Source organism: Abramis brama (genome assembly GCF_963993115.1).
Source record: "Abramis brama genome assembly, chromosome: 21".
NCBI lineage: Eukaryota > Metazoa > Chordata > Actinopteri > Cypriniformes > Leuciscidae > Abramis > Abramis brama.
This window is the reverse complement of record NC_139983.1, coordinates 33,096,750-33,120,231: the sequence shown is the minus strand read 5'-3', so window position 1 is coordinate 33,120,231 and position 23,482 is coordinate 33,096,750. Positions and strand designations below refer to the sequence as shown.

Genomic DNA, 23,482 nt, shown 5'->3' with positions numbered 1-23,482 from the left:
TATATATATAAACCTTATATCACTTAAGAACTTCTCTAACAAACACAAACCACAAACACATTCTTAATGTGAAACCCTAATATTGTGACATTTGAATGTAATAAATGTCTTTCAATTTAATATCTAATATACCTTCTAACTATTAAAGGTAGCTATTGTTGGTATAAATGCATAAATAAAAAGGTGTGTTGCATGTATAATTTTAGCATTTAAAAACTAAATTAATTCATAACTGATAATTGTTATGGCTGAAAAAACAAACATTTTGAGCAGTGGAATCAATGCAAGAATCAAAGTTTTTAATGCTTATTATTTTTATTTAACATTCATTTCAAAACCAAATGAACACAAAATACTTCATGAAAGTGTCAGCAAAATATAAAAATCAAATCTTAGTCACGTCATGTGTTCTTCAAACAGTAACGTTTAAACACTGAAATGTTGTGAAGATGAACATCAGTTTGATGATAATTCATTGCCACATAAAGTACAATTATACCTGCTAAACTAGCAAATATGTTCAGCTAGTAAACATTCTTGCAGTCTTTTGTAAAACAAAATAATTGAATCTGCAAAGACTGTAAACGTCCTTAATGTTGAATTAGACAATAAAACCAAACAAAAGGTTTTATTTCTGGTAACTTTTCAGATCATCCATACAAAATAAAGTGCTAATAAACATACTTGAACGATCCTTGTGAACTATCCACACAAAATCCCATGAAACGTGTGCTTGTGAAGTAGATCAGCATCTGTCAGGTTTGATTTCATTGACGTATATGAGTTCTGATGAAGATTGCTACTAGGTTAGTCTGTTAGTGTGCTGTATAAATGGGTTTGTTCTGCTAAACTTCATGAAGTTACACATTCAAGTTGTTTGTAGTGCTTTCAGACTAAAGCCCCACCAAACCACCAAAAAAACTGGGTTTGGTGGATCAGATAAAGGTTAACTGTGCGTTGAAGCATTAACAATCTAAGAGAAGATAAACTAATCAGAACGTCACTGCCAACCAGTGTTTTCAACGCTCGGCATCCAATAAATGACAAACGTTCCCAATTAAATATTCCAAACACAGAAGGTTAAAGAGTCATGTGAGTAACTCACTGAATCAGAGTCATGTTTTCGTTCTTCTGTTTTGGTTTTAGTGCATGAAGTTTCGCTCCAGATGTGAGTCACATCATTTCCATCTAAACAACTTTCCCATTCTCTCTTGCCTGGAATAAAAACAGAGATATTTATTTTATTTTCCCCCCCAAATCACACAGCCCTTGTTTATTATAAAAGAGGCAGAAATAGAGTGTAGTGTTGCATTTAAACACTTTAAAATGGATGTAAGTGTGCTCTTTACTTCGCAGGATGAATATGTGGCCTGGTTACATATATAGTGCTGCTTCCTAGGGTATTTCTGAAGCACTTCAGCTCGATAATGGAGTTTCAGTGGGCCGCTAAATCCTGTGAGGTGGGACACTTCAAATCTGCAAGTCAAATGAGGATTGATGCTTTAATGCAGCACACTCACCATATCAGTGCTGGTGTTGTGGTCGGGAAGAGTGTCGCCCGGATCCAGATTCAGGACAGACAGACTCGAGTCCATCAGTTCTTCTGCGAGAGAGAGAGAGAAAACACACACACACACATGATCTCAGTGAAAACACAAGGATGCACAACTTCCCAAAACCTGCTGTGCATCGCAATCATTTGAGTTTATAACAGTGCATTTCTGTCCCGAGCTGGTTCCGGAAGTATTGTTTCCTGTTCATTTTTTCCATAGGGATTAAAAAAAGTCTTTGTTAAAGCGTTATAAATGACAATCGAAAAAAAATAAAAAAAAATAAAAAAAATTAAAAGTTGATTATCTCTATTGAATATATATATATATTTTAAATTTAATATGTATATGGAAACATTAATGTTTTTGAAAGCTTGTTCTGCTCAACAAGGCTGCATTTCTTTGATCAAAAATACAGTAAAAACAGTAATACTGTAAAAAAGAAATAAATACTTTAATTTAGCAAAGGCACATTAAATTGATAAAAAAGACATTTATGAAATTAATAAATGTTACAAAAAAGTTCTATTTATAATAAATGCTGTTCTTTTGAACTTTCTATTAATCAAAGAATCCTTATAAAAAATCAGTTTCCATAAAAATATTGAGCAGCACAACGGTGTTTAACATGAATAATGAGAAATGTTAGTACAAATCATCATATTAGAGTGATTTCTGAAGGATCATGTGACACTGAGGTGGAGTAATGATGCTTAAAATACAGATTTGATCACAGGAATAAATTACGTTTTACTATATATTCACATGGAAAACAGTTATTTTAAATTTTAATAAATTTTCCCTGTTTTTACTGTATTTTTGATCAAATAAATGCAGCCTTAAGCCTTCAGTGTGCACCCGGCTTTAGAGAAATCAAGAGACTACTTTCAAAGACATTAAAAACCTTAACGTTTACAAAATTTTGACTTGTTTATACATTATCATTATATACATTTATACAAATATATACATTATCTGAACAGATTTTGAAACACTAGGCATCATACACTTGCCAACTTTGTAAATGGTTACAGAGAAAAACTGGGCATCAAACACTAAACGACTGACCCAGCTAGCAAAAAGTCGTCTATTAGACGTTGAATAGACGTAAATCTTCAACGTCTAATTATGACTTTTCAACGTTGAAAACAGGTCGATCTTCAACGTCTTGATGGAATATGTAAAACTCTTTAAATTTATTTGAGATAATAATGAACATGGTTTGGTAGTTTGTTTTTCTCCGTTATTTCAGCATGTATAACAGACTTATCCTGTCTTAGATGATCAGTTGAAAACACGTAGTCAAACAGTCCGGCCGAAACTACTTAGTTGAAATCACGTCGTAAACCAGTCCAAGTCCGACTTATTTTCAACCATATTTCAACGTTGAAAGACGGTAATTGTATACTGGGGAGGCTCAAATCGGCTCAAAATATAAAACATGTTTTGATATCCTCCGAAAGGATGGAATCATAGTCTGGCGCTAAATCTGCCTGTGCCCATCATACACTACAAGATTTTCTGTGATATTCGTCAACCTAAATCTGAAAACTGTATAGACTCTCAGCAACTATTGTTGACTCATCTAGACTGCAAATCTGAGCAAAAGTGGTGTAGTGTATTCCAGTGTTGGAGTAAGTTTCACACAGCCAGTAGGCGCGTTTCCATTACAGATTTGCGCAAAACTTTTGCGATTTTTTCTAAATGTCGAAATGTCTAAATTGCGAAATGACGGCGTTTCCATTGACCGATGTTATGCGACTAAAACTTCATTTTTTTCTCTCGCGATAAGTAAAATCATTCCAAAAACAAGCAATGGACGTTGGTAGGTTTATGTATCTCAGCCACTGCACTGGCCATTATTATTAATCAAAGGAGATGTATGTGTTATGCAATCATTAATGGTAAGGAACGACCCTTATTATACTTGTGAGCGGCTCATATGAGGAGTTTCTGGGTGTTTCTCCCTCAGATCTGCGTCGAGGTCTTGATTGTGGCATTTATTTGAGGTTTAGAATCCAGTATTCCTGTAATTCTTTTGTCTTTTATGAATTTAATAAAGAACTCTGTCTCGTATTCTGTCCAAACACACCGCGTCATCTACGTCAGTTTATGACTGTTTCCATTGCAGTTTTGCGAAATATTTCTTTTTCGAATTGCCTGAAAAACCTCCTCATGCGAGCGGAAAAACTTTTTGCGATAAATGGGAGTTTTTGCGAAATTGACGTGTTTCCATTGGCTGTATTTTCAATTTTCAATTTCAATTTGCGCAATTTGAAGGGTAATGGAAACGCAGCTGTTTCGTACCGTTTCCTCTAGAAGAGCAGCTCTTGCTGTGTTCAACGGGTTTGTTCTCGTCTGGTTCTGCTGATATACAAACATCTGCAGGTTTAGGACACGATGGTTCAGTCGCACTTCCTTCAGTGGCTGGATTCAGTTCTGTGAGTTTTTCCTGCTCCGGAGACGGAGCTTTTATCTCTTTCTGGATACATTCACTGTCATCTTGCGCCGATGTTTGTCCGTCGTCTTCAACAGGGACGTTCGTGATCAGTGAGGCCGCTTGCAGAGCACTGGTCTCGGTTTCTGACTTGTTCTTGTCATGGTTCTCAGAAAAGCGGACCTTTTTCTCAGTGGCCCTCAGAGAAAGCGGCTCCGAATGAGCAATTTCTGTACAAACGCGTCCATTCTGGTCCGCCGTCCCATTGGAGGTCATGGCACTGATTGTTTTCATTGACTCTTCAGACTCACATGACTTTGTGTTTTCAATGTCAGTCTCTGGATTGACGCTCTCAGGAGCACAAAGAGCGTCGAGCTCCTCTAAAAACTCCTGCAGACTGCTGTCTGGATAAACCTGGCAGAAATCAACCAACGAATACATGTATTAAAAAAGACTATGAAATATTAAAATCTCTTTAAAATCAAAATTTCATGAAAACAGAGACCGATAATCGGTTTTACCGATATTTATGATAATGGTCAGTCTTATGTGCAAATCTCAAAACACACACAAGATGACGCCATTTATCGGTGGATCCCATATTACAAAACCGATTTTCAATGATGGAAAAATGCTTGAATATCGGTTTTGTAATATGGGATCCACCGATAAATGTGTGTTTTGTGATTTGCACACAAGACAGACCATTATCACAAATATCGGTTCTGGATATCGATTATCGGGCACATAGACATGCAAATAATATCCAGAAGTTACCCCAAATTTTTTTTATAAAAAACTATTTGAATTTATATTTAGGAGTATTAAAATATATTTTATTGTGAAATTATTTTCATAAAAATTAAGCACATTTTCATCCCATAATGTTTGTTACTGTGGCAGTAATAATAACCATAATAAAAAGCACCTGCAAATGCTCCTCCTGCTCTTTAGCATCCCACCTGAGGGCAAAATGAAGAAATAATTTACAATCTTATTTATGATTTTAAAACAACTCCTTGTTATCATACAGTAAATGGACATTAATTTACTCATTCAACATGGTAATTGTTTAAAATTTGTAATTATTTAAAAAGTCAAATGCTTTGGAATCAAAGATATTGTGATATCGAATTTAAAGTAACGTTTACTTCAGTAGAGGTATGGCCACTGCTACAGATATAAGCAGACCAATATTACTTCTCTTATAATAGCTTTGGATTGGCCATGCCATGGTTTCCCACATACACTTATCTAAAGTAACATTACATTAAAACAGAGGTAAGACACACCCCAGATTTAGGTTGGTCAAACAGCATTTGCTGGCCTAAACGGAAATTCACTTCTTGTCTTTACAAAACCAAGTACACTTGAATTAGTGCCAAATATTAGTCGTCACTAATCTGACGCAGATTTTGCAATAACAAACGAATCCGTTTTATCTACTTGGGGAAAACTATTTCAGAGCAAGTCAGAATAAGATCAAATGTTTACAATTTTATTATGTCAATTAAATGTATCAAGCCAATTTCATAATCAGTTCAAAGATAATGAATACAATAACATCAAAATACTCAGAGGTAAAGAGTAAAAGATGTAGGCTAAACCCGACATTTAGAAAAATACATAAAGCTGAAGTCTTTGAGGTCCTTCAACATTATGGGCTGATTTAAGTTACAGAATCGTGCGCTGAACCCTCTTCAGCATCTCCCTAAATACTCAGACCAAGGCAGAAACCTCTTTTCAAATGTAAACATGAGTTCACAGTGGGAATTTGCATTAATCACCATACCAGACTTACTGGAGACAGAGGTTGATTTACATGGGGGCACACCCACAGCAGTTAACAAGATATCTCTAAACTCTCCACTCCTTATTACCTTTTTGGTTTACTTCTGTGGGAATGAGACCTTTGTACCAGTCGCACTGAGACATTTCAAATGATACCAAACATGTATAGTGTTGTATGATAATTGTTCACATTAAACCATATAGATGTTTGGGTGAATTTCAGCATGAGAGAGAAGGAACGGGGGAATGGGGGGTCAAGGGAAAGAGATGTAGATTAGGATGATGCTTAGGTGAGACTTGCATCTCGAATGGTGATGCTAGTTTCACAAGAGAGAGTTCGAATGTTAATTTCCAGAAAGGTCCTTTTGTCTTCTCAGGGAGTGGTCGTTCCTCAACCGGACTACCCGGCATTTTCTGATTTCTCAAGTCTCACAGGACCTTATTGTGAAGTTTAACCACAATTTATCCATCTTCTATAACAGCATCACAATATCTTCTGATAACCAAAACATTTATTTGGGCTTTTTGTTCAATTACTGTGTTTAATGAGCAAATGAATGTGCGTTTACTGTATGATAACAAGGAACTGCTTTGAACTTAATGAGATTTTAAAAGATGAATTGTATCATTATAAATCATCCGGTCATGTGATCGGATGAGTTTGTGGTTGAACGTTAATGCTGAGTGGAAGTGGAAATGCTCATAACCATAAATCCCTCTGAAAAGCATTTCCCATCATCCTTTGAGTCTGTGTTAATGGATTTGAGGTGAAATGTGGCAGGATGTTACTGTAAACGGTTCAGCACTTTAACAATTCAGTATGAGGTCAGTTTACCTCCTCGCTCGACCCGTCAGACGGTCTTTACCCTTCGCTTTACTCCCAACCACTGGGACACTTTTCCCCTTCTTGTCAGACGCTTTGTGTCGAACTAGAAAATCAACATAATGCAGAATGTGATGTCAACTTGACTACCAGTTTATAATCTTTAAAGTTTAAAATTTATAATAAAGTTTTGAATATTATTAATCACACAGTGCCACAACACATTTTTATATTATTTTTCCAATGAAAACTGAGCTTTAATTTTATTGCAGTGTATTGAACTGTCTATTAAAGAGAAAATAATATAATATAATTAATATAACATAAAAAAAAACATTAGCAATATACACGACACATGCTAGAAAATGTACTTGGAAAGAAATGAAACATGGAAAAACAAATTATGAATAAACAAATGGATGAATTATAGTTATGATTATATCACAGAAAAGACTTAGAATTTATAAACTTTATTCATTTATATTTTGTTTTTCCATGTTTCATTTCTAATATCAATTCACAAAGCTTGTTTTTTCCATTTTAATTTTCCTGGATTCCATTTTAATGATTTAATTAAATTTAAATAATCAAAAAAGACGTGTAATCAACTAAATTCACAAAAGTTAAGCGATTTAATAATTCATTAAAATTTTAACAATAATAACGCCCTACGAAATGTTTTATTTTTTCAGAAATTTGTTTCGGTGTTTTTAAAGCGTCTAATGAAAACTGAGCTTGAATTTTATTGCAGTGTTGAATGTGATCTGTCATAACTGCCTATTAAAATAATTATAAAAATATCATTAGTGGTATATTATACACATAAAACATGCTAGAAAATGTATGAGGAAAGAAATGTAAGACTGTTTGAAATATATTGATTGTATTTCCTATTGTACAGACATGACTTTGCTTTTAGAAATCATGAACGTTATTCATAATTTGTTTTCCATGTTTCATTTCAAACATCGATTCACAATTGTAATAAAGCTTTGAGCGTCCCATCATTAAATGTACTGCTAACTAGTACTTGGTTGGTCTATTCTGGTTAGATGTGCTCGAATCTACAGATTCCAGTCCATAAAATTATTCCAAAGGTTTGAGAACAACTCATCAATATCATTCAATTAATTTCTAGGCCAAGAGTTCTTGGCTTTACGCACCTCTGGATTCTTCCGATCTCAGATTTCCTCTTCTGCCGTTTTGACCTCCTATAAATCAAATATAATTATCCCAGAAAATACAGTAATTACACACTACATACGGTAAGATCGAAAATAATAAATATACCATTTGCTCCTTGATTAGTATCTCGATCTCAGCTGTAAATGGGTTTCATCTGAAAATTAAAACATTCACCTCTGTTTGACGTTCCTCCATGTTCCTTTTCAGAGAACCTACAAATAAAACATATTGGAAAAAACACACGCGGCAACTGAACATCAACACAAAATAATCACTGACAATTCCAACAACATACCATGCAAATCAAGCTCAATGTGCCACTACAAGTGCATGTGTTAGTTAGCTTACAGAAGCATGAATTTTAGTGCTGGCACTGACTGGTTTATGATGGTTATTGGTGCAGATTTAGATTTCTGGCTACCAGATGGAGCTGGTTGACCAATTATTTTTAATCAATAGTAGTGTCTGGACAGAAGGCTCTTCTTAAGACTTTAGAGACCTCTTTTTCTTTCCATAACTTTTTAAAATGACAATTTCTTTCTTGATTTTGGAGTTAAATATGATCTGCATATTTCTTCATGAGATTTACCCAAACAGAACTTGAATCCAGGGATGATAGTTGGCTGGAAAAATAGTTCTGACATGAACACTTGTACTGGACGTTCACTGATCAAGTGTTTTACCTCCCACAAAACAGCTTTGCTGCCCTGAACAGTCTCTAGTGTTCGTAAACCCTCCCAAATAAGGCAAGGCATTCAAAGCACCCTAAAAATATCCTCTTGTCCCCGTCCACTCAATAGGGAAGATTATTTATTTCAGAGGAACCCAAATGAAACACTGAAGACTTCCAGACACTTGTTAACATTTGGCCTGAAGTCTTGTTTGTGGTACGGCATGTTCAGGTTTGTGAGGACTCACTCTTGGTGACATTACTGACCACACACACACACGTTCGTTTCACTAGAGAAGACATTGCATAGACTTCTATTGATTTTATATCAGGTTAATGATATAACCCATACCCCTAAACCTACACATCACAGAACATAACAACATAAAACATGGTGTTTGAACATAAATGTGTTGGCAGTGTGTGCACACAACCACCCAATAATGGCAAAAATCCACACACTCCTTTATTTAATCCCCATAAATAAGTAGTGTCTCAGAAGAAGCTGTTTGCAGTTTCTATGCAATATGACGGAACATATGCTTAGGCCCCGCCCACAACTGCTGATGGACTCCGCCCTATTCGCATAGACTCCGCCCCTCCGCGAGCTGTACACAGTCCGCCATGTTTATCTCCTCGCCAGAGCATTCAAGTAAGAAATGTATTCTTATTAAAGCTACTAAAGTTCAGTCAAGAGCAGTGAGTGATTTTCTGTTTTTCTTTTGTTGTTTGATTCATATTAACAGCATATATATCAGTAAATACTGTATATCACGCTGCTTTCACTTAAATACACAGATCTAATAGACATATGCGATTTCTTTCCCTGCTGTTTATGTTCACAGACATACGTGAACTTTGCAAATACACACAAGGTTATGTCAAAAACACACAGTTTAAGCTCAATAAGACGTGAAAGAGAACTTAGTTTAATACTCACGGGATGCTCCATCTGACAGCCAGCTTTGTGCGCTCAGAAAACCATATATCAGAAGTTTAGATTGATATGGCTTTATGGCATGCTGTTAATAAACTTTCATGATGATGAAGAACTGAAATGTCACGTGAGCCTGAACGCGGTAGAAATGATGATGATGATTTAGTTTTTGTCAGAGTATCCGAGGCACGAGCTGTAAAGGCTCCGCCCTCTTCTGGAAAGAGGGGCGGGGAGCAGCAGCTCATTTGCATTTAAAGATACATGCACGAAAACAGCATGTTTTTCCTTCCACTCAAAAATGCATTTACAACAAGCTATACTAAATGATCTGTGGGGTATTTTGAGCTGAAACTTCACAGACACATTCTGGGGACAACTGAGACTTATATTACATCTTGAAAAAATTGGCATAATAGGTCCCCTTTAAATAAAAAGCATGTTTTGGCAGATTTAAAAGACTTTTTAACTACTGAGGACCAATAAAATATTCTCACTAGTCAGTTGTCATAATATTTAACTACATAAGTGAGGAAAGTTGGCCCTCACAAGTATAACCTTCAGTATAAGTATAACAAGTATAGCCAAACCTTCTCTCTCACACACACACACACACACTGTCACAAAGCCTTTATGCTAAGAAAACCCTTAGTTATGAAGGGTTAGTGATGAAAAATTATGAAGATGAGCATTTATTTATGTAAAGAGTCCAATTTGCTTTCATGTTGACCATAACCATGTAGTGATGTTATCATTTATATGAATGCATATGCGCTATAAAAACATTTACAAAAAAAACTCAATTTGGTGTAAATCTGCATGCTGTGGAATAAATATACTGAATTTCTGCTACAAACAGAAGACAAAGACTACATGACCTTTTTACTTCTAATAATCCACATCACATTTAGTTCATCGTCTAGTGCCGTTTGATTCAATTACTTGAATTAAAGTCATCCATGTCTCATGACCTCACTGAATCAAGACTTTTGACCTTAAAAAGCCCAAGAGATGTGATTCATAAACTTTCCCTGAAAACAACTTCAGTTTTAACAGGCAGAGATATATGAAATTGAGTTAACGTTAACTCAAGTTACCCACTCAAGTTCTAGTTCTTCTACATCAGCTCATGTTTAATCAAACAAATGAAGCAGATCAGACTTACACAGAAGATCTGGCAAGACGTCTTGAGCAGTTTGGCATCTAAGAAACTAGTCATCTATAGTCAAATATAGTCATCTGAGCGAAAACAAGGACCTTTTATAACCTCTATGACATTAAACAAGAGTCCAGCTCACTGATGTGGGCAGCGAAAAGGTCAAAGATCATTCATTAAACCCATTTTCCTTCCATAATGTGACATTTCTCAGAGCGAGACAAGATATTTAAGTTAGATCTGAATGTGAGTTTGAAGTGGATTGTGCACCTCCACATTTCCCAATAGTGATGCGTCTTTTTCACAGCTATCATTATTTGATATTATTGCTTTAAATGTAGACAGTAACAAGCAAATTACTATATAACTATAGGCAAGATTTTAGAAAGGCTGTAGAATCTATTGGCTACTTCTTGTAGGTACAACAGTGACCTAAAACATTAACAGTTATTCAATTACATGATTCCTCTGCTGAGTTTTTGTTGCGAAATCTATTCGGCAAATGTGTTTCCATCATAGTTTATATGGTCTTCTTATGGAATAAAAAAGTACAGTACCAGTCAAAAGTTTGGAAACATTACTATTTTTAATGTTTTTGAAAGAAGTCTCTTATGCTCATCAAGCCTGCAGTTAAAAAAAAACAAAACAAAAAAAACAGTAATATTATGAAATATTATTACAATTTAAAATAATGGTTCTCTTTTTTAATATACTTTAAAATGTAATTTATTTTTGTGATGCAAAGCTGAATTTTCATCAGCAAGTACTCCAGTCTTTGGTGTCTTATGATCCTTCAGAAATCATTCTAATATGCTGATTTATGATCAATGTTGGAAAAGTTGTGCTGCTTAATATTTTTTTTATAACCTGAGATACTTTTTTCAGGATTATTTGATGAATAAAAAGTTAAAAAGAACTGTATTTATTTAGAATAGAAATCTTTTGTAACAATATACACTACCGTTCAAAAGTTTGGGAACAATAACTATTTTTTTTTAAAGAAATTAGTACTTTAATTCAACAAGGATGCGTTAAATTGATAAAAGGTGATGGTAACGATTTATATTGTTAGAAATGTTTTTATTTTGAATAAATGCTGTTTTTATGAATAAATGCTGTTAACGTTTTACTCATCAATGAATCCTGAAAAAAGTATTCCAAAAAAATATATTAAACAGCACAACTGTTTCCATCATTGATAATAACTGAGTATCAAATCATCATATTAGAATGATTTCTGAAGGATCATAAGACACCAAAGACTGGAGTACTTGCTGATGAAAATTCAGCTTTGCATCACAAAAATAAATTACATTTTAAAATATATTAAAAAAGAGAACCATTATTTTAAATTGTAATAATATTTCATAATATTACTGTTTTTTTTTTGTTTTTTTGTTTTTTAACTGCAGGCTTGATGAGCATAAGAGACTTCTTTCAAAAACATTAAAAATAGTAATGTTTCCAAACTTTTGACTGGTACTGTATATGCCTCAAAAAAAACTGTGTGCATTTTAAGATTTTGTGCGCAATTTATTGTTGTTGTGCAAGATCTCAAAATTTGCAAAAAAACACGTGGATGGAAACAGCTAATGACTAAATAGATATTTGAATATTGGTTAGGAATGCATGATATATTAGCCATCATATCGGCCGATATACGTTCATTTTCAATGTTATCGTTATCGGCCCGATAAGAAAATTTGGCTGATAATATTAAAGCCGATAAATAATTTCCTTCAGCTGAGACACTTCTGACGCGCACTGTTCATCATGATGGTTTTGAATTGTTTGAAATATGATTGGAATCACTTCAAACGGGAAAATACAGTTCAGTGCAACATGTGCAGCGCAAGTCTGTCATATAAGCTACATGAAATTATAATGAGAACATTATCAGTAATCAGGCTCTCAAAAATTGTATAAAAAAATTTGGATTTAGATTTTTTGGCCAATATATCGGCTTTCAAATATCAAGATTTATCGGTTATCAGTATCGGCCAAAAGTTTCATATCGTTGAATCCCTGCTATTGGTTAACATTAAGGGCCCTTTCACACCTACCTTGTTTGGTCCGGGTTTTCGGACTTTTCAGTTTGGTCCGAATCAAAATTACAGGTGTGAAACCTCCCCTAGACCACGGTCCGCACCAAACTGACGGAATTTGGTCAGACGAAAAGAGGTAGTCTCGGTCCGGATCAAACTGAACAAAGGTTTGGTTCGTTTCTAGTGTGAACGCATTTGGTTGTATGGTTCGGACTTTCAGACCATTTACAGGAAGTTCCGGTGGTTCCCGCAGGATTGCTTGCTCTTCTCCTCTTTTCCTGCCGGCGCCCATAAAATGTTCGCACAACGAGGACGTTCATTTGGCGAATGTGAGCTAGCCTGGAGTATAGCTGGAGCTGCAGGGAGTAATGCCATAATAATAACAGTATAGTGGCAACGATATGCGTCTGTTCATTCATTCTTGTCAAAGTTACCCGCCGACTTGACAACACGCTGACGTCAGACGCACGTCCGTTTACAAACCAATCAATGTCAAGATGCAGCCCACATAGATGATGACGACAGGACGCAAGTGTGTCACGTAAAGTTCTTTAGTGCGCTCGCATAATTGCAATGTGAAACCAAACCAAAACTAACCGAATGTATACAATGTATCAAAACATGAACTTTGGTTCAGACCTCGGTGCGGACTTTCAGGTGTGAAAACGCCCTAACATTAACCAACAACATCAGCCAAAAATGAAAGCCATTTCAAAAGGTTTTCTAATGATTCTATGAAGCATTAAAGTTAGGACAAATCAAAGATATGAGTGAAGCATCTGAACTCATGGATCTGAAGGTGTCAGTAAGACAGCAGACACAGAGACGATTCAACAAGCTGGAATTTATGTAAGAGGCAGTTAAACATGCAAAACAAACAAAAAAAATGAACAAAGAAGAATTCAAACTGAATCAAGGTGCAAACTAAAGCAACACAGGTTAGTTTCTCTCACGTCAGAACAGAATTGAGGCGCTTGCGTCTGGCTTACATCAGATCGGCTTTATCCATGTCCCAGGCTCTCCTCCACTGGCCTTTGGCGTTTTTGTGCCGGGCCACGCGCTCTCGGTCGATCTCCTCGCGCTCCTTCTTCCATCGCAGGTACTCAAGATGTTCTTCCTTAGATGTGATGCTCAGGTCAGCGATGGCCTCAGAGATCTAGGAGATCATTTGAGTGTCAAATACAGAACAAAATATATCCAATTTGTTTCTATCTCTTACATTTTAAATTTAAAGGGTTTTTTTCCTTGTTCATCTTTCTTTAGTGTGTAATGTTCTTTTCTATATCAGTGTCAGTGTTTCTGAACTCCTGAAACGCCTCCATTGTAGTCTCGTGTTTCTTCCGGGAACGAACACGTCACAATATTCCTCATTTAAATAATTAATACGCAGAATAAAGGGGCGGGGCCTGGTTGAGTGAGTTAGTAGTGTGTTAAACTGGCGGTTATGGTAAGGGGCGGGACATTTCCCAAACACGCTCGAAGCGCTCGACCAATCACAACACACTGATCCAGCCGACCAATCAGAGCACAGTGTGCTTTTCAGAAGGAGGGGCTTCATAGAGACAGGAACTAAACTGAGCGTTACTGACAGACTGGGAAGAGAGGAGCTGCAACAATGGAGAATATGAGGAAAATGTGTTTTTTAACTGAAAACCTGTTCTAGTAGAGCCCAAAATCAACATCAAAACTTTGAAAAATGGCATAATAGGTCCTCTTTAATATTGCTTACTCCACAGCAAGACATATTTTAACCATGTTCACACTTTTTATTAAATGCAATTGTTTTCACAATGAATATTCATTATAATATGATTATTTGAGAAACTCAAATAGATGAAAATACTTAATAATAAGCTATTATTATGCAGAAATCAAACCCGTTTCTTACTCGTAAAATCTGCAGTTTGTCTGTCAAATGCACGTGTAAACGGTCTAATTTGACAGATGAATTTGTGACTAATTACTATTAAGTCTGATTGACCAACACAAAGAGACATGGGAAGGAAGATGGAACGATATCGTCATAGACCTTATTCAGAGCGGCGCCATGACAGGAGTGAAAGTGAGGCTGTGAGGGACAGGGTTGCCGTGTTTCCAATGGCATCCGCTGTAAAAAGCTCCTAGATTACGTACAGTTTTCCACAGCTTATATTGTTGGGAGTTTGTCAACTGAAATTTCTTGGAAAGATATTTTTCCAGTGTTTCATGAGCAGAACAATCCAAAAACACATTAAATAACAGTACAGCCCATTGAAGAGATGCATGTCTGTCCCTCACAGCCTCGCTTTCATTCCCATTAAAAATCAAAGATGGCGCTGCTGTGAATAAGGTCTATTCCCTCCCTTTTAAAAAGCTGATGAATAATTTATTTAGCTGTCCTAATAACATGATTAGTGGCATTTGAACATTTTGTGTGCGTTTAATTTAATATGAGTGTGTGAGCGATGGAAACACTCTCACCGGGACACCGTGAGATCCTACACATCGACTCCACTGATCTCCTTGTCCTGCGTCCTCCTAAATAAACAAACAGATGAGAGAGAGACAACGTTACTGAAACCTCAGTGTAAAGGTTTGTTACAGATCAAGATTTCAAAAACAGTGATTCATATGCATATACACACACACTCAACAGGAATAGGGGAGTGGGGTAAGATGTGACGCCTGAATCTGACCATGGCTGCGTTCCAGTCCCCTTTTAGACACACACTTGAGAACATCCCTAAGCACTTCACCTCGGGGGAATCCCTGCCGCCATTTTTGAAGTGCGTTCCACTTCGTTTATATGGACAGACCCTCGATTTTGACCTAGGGAGCAAGTCTACTTCATATGTACACTTGGTCACCGTGATTTTGCCAAGTAAGACATGTTCCTGGATCAACATATTTTGTTGATCCTGGAATAACATTCCTGTCCCAAAAAGTGTTCTAAGCCTAAACTTGACATAAACTGTAAACTTGTCCCTCAAATCTGATTGGTTGATTGGAAAGTTGTTCCAGGATCAACAAAGATGTTGGTGAAATCACGTTCACCATGTACACTTCAGGCAGCTCCATATACCACAATGCAACACGATTGTGACGTCAACGCATATTGCGTTTAATTTACCCCACCACTAACAACTCTATGATATATTAATTATTTAAAAAAAAATATTTAAACAACTCAAACACACCTATATACATATAGAATGCTGCATTAAACAATTTCGTAAGGGAAAATAAATAAATAATAAATCAACCCAATAGTGGATTCTAAGTGATCAAGGGCTTAGCTCGTTCCAGTTCAGCCTATTGCAAGGGTTTCGCCAGTAGTGGGCACTCATGCAACGTAAACAATGACGTACATCCGAGTGAACGAGACGGAGAGAAGTCAGCAGCCTATGTCACCATTTAGAACAAGCACATGACACACACTAGCAGGGATGCGCTGCCCTCATGTGGATAAACACAAGCAGTGCACTTGCTTTAGTGACATCATCATCATCATCATCATCATCATCACAGCTTCTAGATCTGTAGATCTATGCATTAAAGTTCAGGGCTGGTAATGACAAAGCCATGAGACACACACTGGACTTCATCTGTAAATCAGTAGGGTCTCATCATACAAACTCTAGAAACCTTACAACGGTAGAGTTCTGAAAGTGTGGCATAAAATAAAGCGGTTCTCAACTACTGGGCTGTGACCCGGAAATGACTGATAAATTCACAGAGAGCAGAGAAGAAACAAGGATAAAACGCAACAAGCCATTTAGTTGTGTGTAGTTGGGATAGAAAAATAAATAGACTTGTTTTAATAACTCATATTTTATACGGTAGGAGAAACACTTCCCATGTCATTTGATGTTGACATCAAAGCGTGCAAATTAAACTCTACAGTATTTACAGCACATTAGTCAAATGAAGTACATGTTAACATGGACAGGCTGTGCGACAGACAAAATTCAATACAAAATCACCTGCCGTGAGAATAAACAGAGGTTTTTGCTGAACACATCATGGTTTTATGTGGTGAAGCATTAAAATTCAACATTTATAAACCAAACTACTCATTTTTCATATTCAGCGTGTCATGTTAATAATGCTGTACACTTTACAATAAGGCAGGGCTCTACGCTAACCTTTTTCCCAAGGAGTACATGTGCTCCTAAATGAAAAAATTTAGGAGCACACAAGGAAATATAGGAGCACAGTGAAAAAGTTGATTAAACTGCTCAGTTCATATGGATTAGTTTTATGATATTTTTATGAACTTTTTATCGAGGCATTAAAGTGGTTGTTGTGTAGGCTGTCAATGGAGGGAAAGAAATCTCTCAATTTCATCAAAAAGTTATTCATTTGTGTTCCGAAGATGAGTGAAAGTCTTACGGGGTTGGAACGACATGATGGAGAGTAATAAATGACAGAATTTTGTATTTTGGGTGAACTACCCATTTAATAATTATGCAATTATTATTTTTAGCCTACTTCAAAATATATAAAAGAATGAACACCTCAATAAAGTATAAAGTGCTAAAAACAAAACAAATGCCTGCTTGCTTTTTTCCTTTGCAGTACTTGCAGTAGCCTACATTAAGTTGTCCTCAAAAATGAGTTTTTGTCGTCTTCCTGTCCTCAGTGTCGACTGTTTTGGTCGTAACTTAAAGGTATAGCGGAGGATTTTTTACTTCCGGGTGGATCACCTATACGATTGGTCCTCCTAATTGTCAATCATTCTGGTGAATCAATCAAACTTATTCAAAAAGTGGAGAGGGCGGGTCTTATCTAAACTTCGGAAAGATCCTCCACTATACCTTTAAGTTTCTGCACTTGGTCTTTTTGTGAGACCTAAACGTTGCTAATACAATTTTGATACTCATTTGCAAGTATTGATGGTGTGCGGGAGTTCCTTGTTTTGTTTTTTGCACTTGGTCTTTTGAGATGATGACTATACGCTTCATACTGTGTTGCGTATCTAGCTCACTAAGTGTTTACTGCTTTTATGGTGTAGTAGGGGCCTGTTTACACCTGGTCACTTCATGAGTTTTTACTGATCAAAAGCAAAACGATTCCATTGTGTGTTTTCGCAAAACTGATAAATAAATAAATCGGATCTTATATTCCCGCGAAATATGCAGATTTAATGTAGGCCTATGCAGAGTTCATGTCACCAAAAGCAACAGATATGAGCTGCATTTTATTGATCATAAGCTCATTTCAAAATCAGCGATAGGAGAGTGCGACAGCAGCACTGGTAGCCTAATATCATTTCGTTTCCTTACTATTAATGAATATGATTGTGTGTTGAGCGTCTATGACTTACTTTCACTTTAATTCGCGGCAGTTTGCGCATTGGCTTGATGAATAGATCGCTCATCTGTCGTGATGCGTGTTGCAGTAGCGTCATCATATCTGGCTATAACATGACATATAGCCAATAACACGCTCTCACACGTTTATTTTTAGCACTGTTGGGAGGACTCTCTCACTTAAAATCCAGCAGTTCCCGCACATTCCCACACTATTTCAGTGATTGGCTCATTGGTTGCGAATCGTCGCTCTCCTTTGAATAAAGTTAAGCGTCATGTTCACATCGTGCAGTCGCGACCCCGTCCTCTTGCTTGCTTTCCATATGAAATCAGTGGTATGTTTCGCTTCATCGCGCTGTTGTTCAGTGTATTGAGAACAGCCCGTCACTCGCGCACTGTGCTCGTGAATAATTTTTCAAGTTCGCACATAACTATTTTTAGGCGCAAATGCGAGTGAATTACTCGCACTGTAGAGCCCTGTAAGGTTTAATTTGTTAACATGAACTTCAAATCATTTCATGTTAATATCATCATTTATAAATACATGTATTTGCTAACATTAGTTAATGCTTCTGTGAACTAGCATGAACATTTTTATTAACTTAACAATAAGGTTAATAAATGGCGCAAAAATATATAGCTCATTGTTAGTTCATGTAATGTTCACAAATATGACTTTATTGTAAAGTGTTTTTCCCGAAGCAAAACCAGCAGAGAAATGCTGTCCTGAAGAGAAACACACACTACTGTGACAGAACGAGATTAAAACACACACCAAAAGTCTCTCAAACTGGCACGTTGCCTCTGCACTCACAATAAACCTATTCAGAAGAAAGAGCAGCCAAATGTTATTTAGATTAAACTGTATGGATAATTATGATCGCAAACAATGAGCTGAGAAAGAGAGATATAAGAGCCTTCTGTCCTTCATCATGATCACAGCATGACATCACACGATAACATTTATGTATGTGGCATGATGTCATTCTTTTGGAAACATATTTGATGAATGCTGCGATCGGCGAGGGCAGAGCACTCAACTGCACTGATGCATTATGGGAGAATCATATTGTATCACATACAAAATACTCCCACTCACATTACTAAGATCTGTGTGTCGGCCAGTAGCGCATCTGCTGCACACAGCAGTGATGAATATCACATGAAATATAAGTTTTGGATCAAAATACGGCTTTTTGAGACACTTTCCACCATCCAATCAATTCTTCACTCTGAAAATGTTACATTATAGAATTTAAATGTGGTTAAAAGAACCTAGCAACCACCCAGACGGCCCTAGCAACCAACCAAGTTAATTTAAAAAAATTATAATAATTAAAAAAATGGCTATAATTAACTAAAAATATTAAAAATCACTTCCGTTAATTGAGATAAAGCTGTGGGTAAATAACATAAATATCAGATTAAAAAACTTAAATGAAAATTAGAAATGCTGCCTTGGCAACTAACTGAAATAAAAGAAGTTGAAGTAGTAAAATTACTAAAGGTAAATAGAAATATTTAAAAAAAATACTGCCCTAGCAATAAGTGTGTTATGGCCAGTGTTGTTATTGTTAAATAAAACTATTAAAAATACCTTTCGTGAATTTAAATAAAACTGTAGGAGAATTAAAAAAAATAATTAGGGATTTAAAAAAAACTTAAACAAAAGAATTAGAAATGCTGCCATGGCAACTAACTGAAATAAATAGTTGAAGGACTAAAATTATTTATATTTAAAAAAAATGTTTATAATATAATAATATATTATTATAAAATTATAAAAAAACTAAAATTGTAATAAAAACGTAAAGCTACATAGAAACATGAAAACACTAATAAAAATAACAAAACGACTAAAACAAACTAAAATTAAAAAGCTAATTAAAAATATGAATCTATATAATAGTATATAAATATAACAGAATGTGAAAAATACCAAAATAACACGTCTCTCTGTTTTTAAATGTAAAACACTGACGCTAAGTGAAGTCATATATCTTGAGACGCCGCCGACGCTCAGAATCTCACTCTCATTCTGTCAGTGTAAGAGTCTGTGAGCGCCGATCAGACAAAAGCTCTGATGATAAAGGGCTTCGGCTCGCCTGTCGCGTCTGTCACACAATGGGCTGCATTATACAGGCCTTTCAGACGCCGGAGGACAGAAGCAGCTGCCGTCCAGACAGTCCAGCCCCGCTGGGTGGAAAACAGGCCTGAACGCCACATCGGTCCACACCCGCACATTCCCACACGTCAGTGACAATCTGACAGACAAATCACACAAACGTGACACAGGGTTCCCACACCTTGGTTAACTTCAAATTCAAGGACCTTACAAGGACTTTCCAGGTTCAATATCCTCAAATTCACATTTGTTGTGTCCAAAGTGTTGAGGTTCCATCGCGCGTGAACGTCATGTCAACGTACAACACGTCAAAGTACCTCAAGCGGGAAACAAGCTAGTACGCAAGCTAGTATGCATAGGCCACAAAACAAGTTTTGGCGAAATAACAATAAATTAATGGACCGGAGGGAATAATATGAATTTTTTTCCAGAAAACTTCTTGCACAAAATACATTCAAGGACTATTTTCAAAGTGCCTTGAATATTTTTTTTTTCAGATTCACAAACTTTCACGGATTTCAAGGACACGTGGGAACCCTGGTAACACTAAACCATCACTTCTGGGTTTGAGTTTCTTATAATGCCGTATGAATTTGAATAACTTCAAATAAATTAAAAGAAATGCATCACCGTTTACACAAAAATATGAAGCCGCAAAAAAACGTTTTTACCACTGATAATAATCAGAAATGTTTCTTGAGCATCAAATCAGCATTTTAGAATGATTTCTGAAGGATCATGTGACACTGAAGACTAGAGTAATGATGCTTTGATCACAGGAATAAATCACATTTCAACATATTCACATAGAAAACAGCAAAAATATATTACATTTTTACAGTTTTTACTGTATTTTGATCAAATAAATGCAGCCTTGGTGAGCAGAAGAGACTTCTTTTAAAAACCCCAAGCTTTTGAACAGCAGACGGTGAAACGGGCAGAGAGAAAATACCCAAACAAAACAAATGATGAGACAGAAAGAGAAACAGTGTGAATCAGTGTTTGGTGTGGCTGGTGATCCAGTGACGTCAGGCGTCTGGAATCCACCAGAACAGCTGAACAGACGCACAAACTTCGGCCCAATGAACATTCACACGCTCGGCTCCTGTCATGTCTGAATCTATTTACAGCATCAAGGCTTGAGAACCAAATGAAGAGGGCGTCCCAGACACACAACTCAAGAGAACATCTGCTCACCTCCGGGACTCTCCTTGCGGACGGAGGACGTTTCTCTCGAGCGTCGGACTCCAGCACGTCTTCAACACAACACTTCAACCTCACTGGACTCACGGGCCGGTTCCGGTCCTTTCTTTCCCCGAACACCCTCTTACCCTGAAACAACATGACGTAAACACTCTCTAACATCCTTTAAATTCATTCTCTCTGTCTAATGCCTGTTATCACAAGTGTCTGACGAGAGTTACTGATGAGTAGAGCTCCACGATTTGGGGAAAAACAAATCGAATTGTGATTTTTCTGATAAAAATGTTTTGTTTTTTAAAGGGTAATTCTCGCCAAAATGCAACCTAGGGTGTTTTTGTGAATCTACCCGAGGCAAACTTTCATTTAAAAGCATAATTAGGATGGAAACGCCACTTTTAAGATTGACCGTATTTTCGTTTTAGGTTAAATGCCTTGTGAATGGGGCACTTTTATGATAGCATCAAAAATCGCTATTTTTAAAACACTAAGAAGGCTCGACACAACATGAAACTTTGCTGGAAGTGTCACCAGGGGCTCTACACATGAACTCCAGCATTGAGAACAGTGTTTGTGCACACAGAGTTTACTAAAAAGAAAGATTTTGACCAACTCAAAGTGTTTCCGTCCGCCGGCATTTTGTCAGTCAAAAATAGTCGATCTCCGAATGCAACGTAACATGAGGAGAGTAAAGATGGAAAGCTCCTAAAGCTTAGTTCAATATAAATTCACGGATAATTTGTTATTTTGTCATTAGTGAAAATCAATATTGACCTTGTATTTGAAAAAGGATCCTCATATAAGAAACAATACTAAAATTCAGAGTCAGTTCATTCATATTCGGAGATCGACTATTTTTGTCTGTCAGAATGCCGGCGGACACAGAGACAGTGAGTTGTTCAAAATCTTTCTTTTTAGTAAACTCTGTGTACACAAACAATGTTCTCAATGCTGGAGTTCATGTGTAGAGCCCCTGGTGACACTTCCAGCAAAGTTTCATGTTGTGTCGAGCCTTCTTAGTGTTTTAAAAATAGCGATTTTTGATGCTATCATAGTCGTGCCCCAAGCACTCCCATTCAAAAGGCAATTTGACTGAAAACGAAAATACGGTCAAACTTAAAAGTGGCGTTTCCATCCTAATTATGCTTTTAAACTAAAGTTTGCCTCGGGTAGATTCACAAAAAGAGCCTAGATTGCATTTTGGCGAGAGTTACGCTTTAAAGCTCCAGGTTTGCTGTGCTTGTTTATAGGGTTGCATAATTTGCACAAATCTTATAAAAAGAAGCATTAAACTTATTATTTTACTAAGTTAAATTATTAAACAAAATAAGAAATAAAATTGCTGTTTAAAATAATAATAATGTAATTATAAAAAGAAGCGACCATTAAACCATCAAGCTTTTATTTTGACTTCTCATTACAAGTTCTCACTGCATATATTGTTTCTCTATTAAAAACGTCACATTATTAAACTTAAATGGGTTTTAAAGCACCTAGAAACCACATAGTGTGAAGTGGGAAATAAAATATTAATATTAGAAAAAAACAAAACAATGAATTATAAATGCAGCCTTGGCAACTAACTGAAATAAATAAAATAAGTTTAATTTGATGTATTAAAATTACTAAAGCTAAAACTAATAAAAAATAAATTAAAGCTAAATAGAAAAAAATAACGACAACATGATAAAATTACTTAAAATTGAAATAAAATAAAATAAAATAAAAATGGAAAATCAATTCTCTCTCTCTAATAAGTTGATTGGGTCTCACCTTGATGTTTCCTGGCGTTGTGACGAGCAGCTGCCGTCTCTTTCCTCTCCCGATGCTGAAGACACTGGATCCAGGATCACAGTCCTTCTCCGGCTCTCCTTCTCTCAGCCCTCCCGGCCTCTTGGTCACCACACGCTGATCCTGGACACACCAGGGTACTTTTGATATGAAACAAAGTCTCAACTTTCAAATTTGGTAATTTTTTAAAGAAATTTTACCAATAAATAGCATTCTGTGGCTCTTTAATGTGTCGTGACAGATCGCTCAGTTAAAGCCGCTCGTGAACCGATCATCTCTTCCTTCTAGTTAATTTATAACATCAAATAAACATGAATGAACATCAGAAGGAATGTTGTTTTAACCGCGGAAAGACGTCAGTACTCCGTTTCACAAGTTCAAATCCTCCAACGTTAATCTACTAACTCTCCTGACTGCTTTGTCGGACAAAAATGGCGGATTCGGCGGATGGCGGATTATGATTGGTCGTTCTGCCTGTCAATCA

The 23,482-nt window shown here is 36.3% G+C and overlaps 1 protein-coding gene across 1 annotated transcript in view; it reads right to left on the bottom strand.

Annotated features, from left to right (window-relative positions):
• Positions 1-284: 284 nt before the first annotated feature.
• The window catches only part of ccdc9b (coiled-coil domain containing 9B), a 35,648-nt gene continuing 12,450 nt past the window's right edge, over positions 285-23,482 (bottom strand). Inside the window, exons 4-14 of the mRNA XM_084096438.1 lie at positions 22,981-23,121; positions 21,205-21,339; positions 15,052-15,108; positions 13,581-13,747; positions 7,961-7,998; positions 7,765-7,812; positions 6,614-6,707; positions 4,916-4,949; positions 3,858-4,401; positions 1,521-1,603; positions 285-1,215 (exon numbers count right to left, since the gene is read on the bottom strand). Coding sequence (XP_083952564.1) covers positions 1,189-1,215; positions 1,521-1,603; positions 3,858-4,401; positions 4,916-4,949; positions 6,614-6,707; positions 7,765-7,812; positions 7,961-7,998; positions 13,581-13,747; positions 15,052-15,108; positions 21,205-21,339; positions 22,981-23,121 — 1,368 coding nt within the window. The 3' untranslated portion in view covers positions 285-1,188. The remainder of the gene's footprint in view (positions 1,216-1,520; positions 1,604-3,857; positions 4,402-4,915; positions 4,950-6,613; positions 6,708-7,764; positions 7,813-7,960; positions 7,999-13,580; positions 13,748-15,051; positions 15,109-21,204; positions 21,340-22,980; positions 23,122-23,482) is intronic.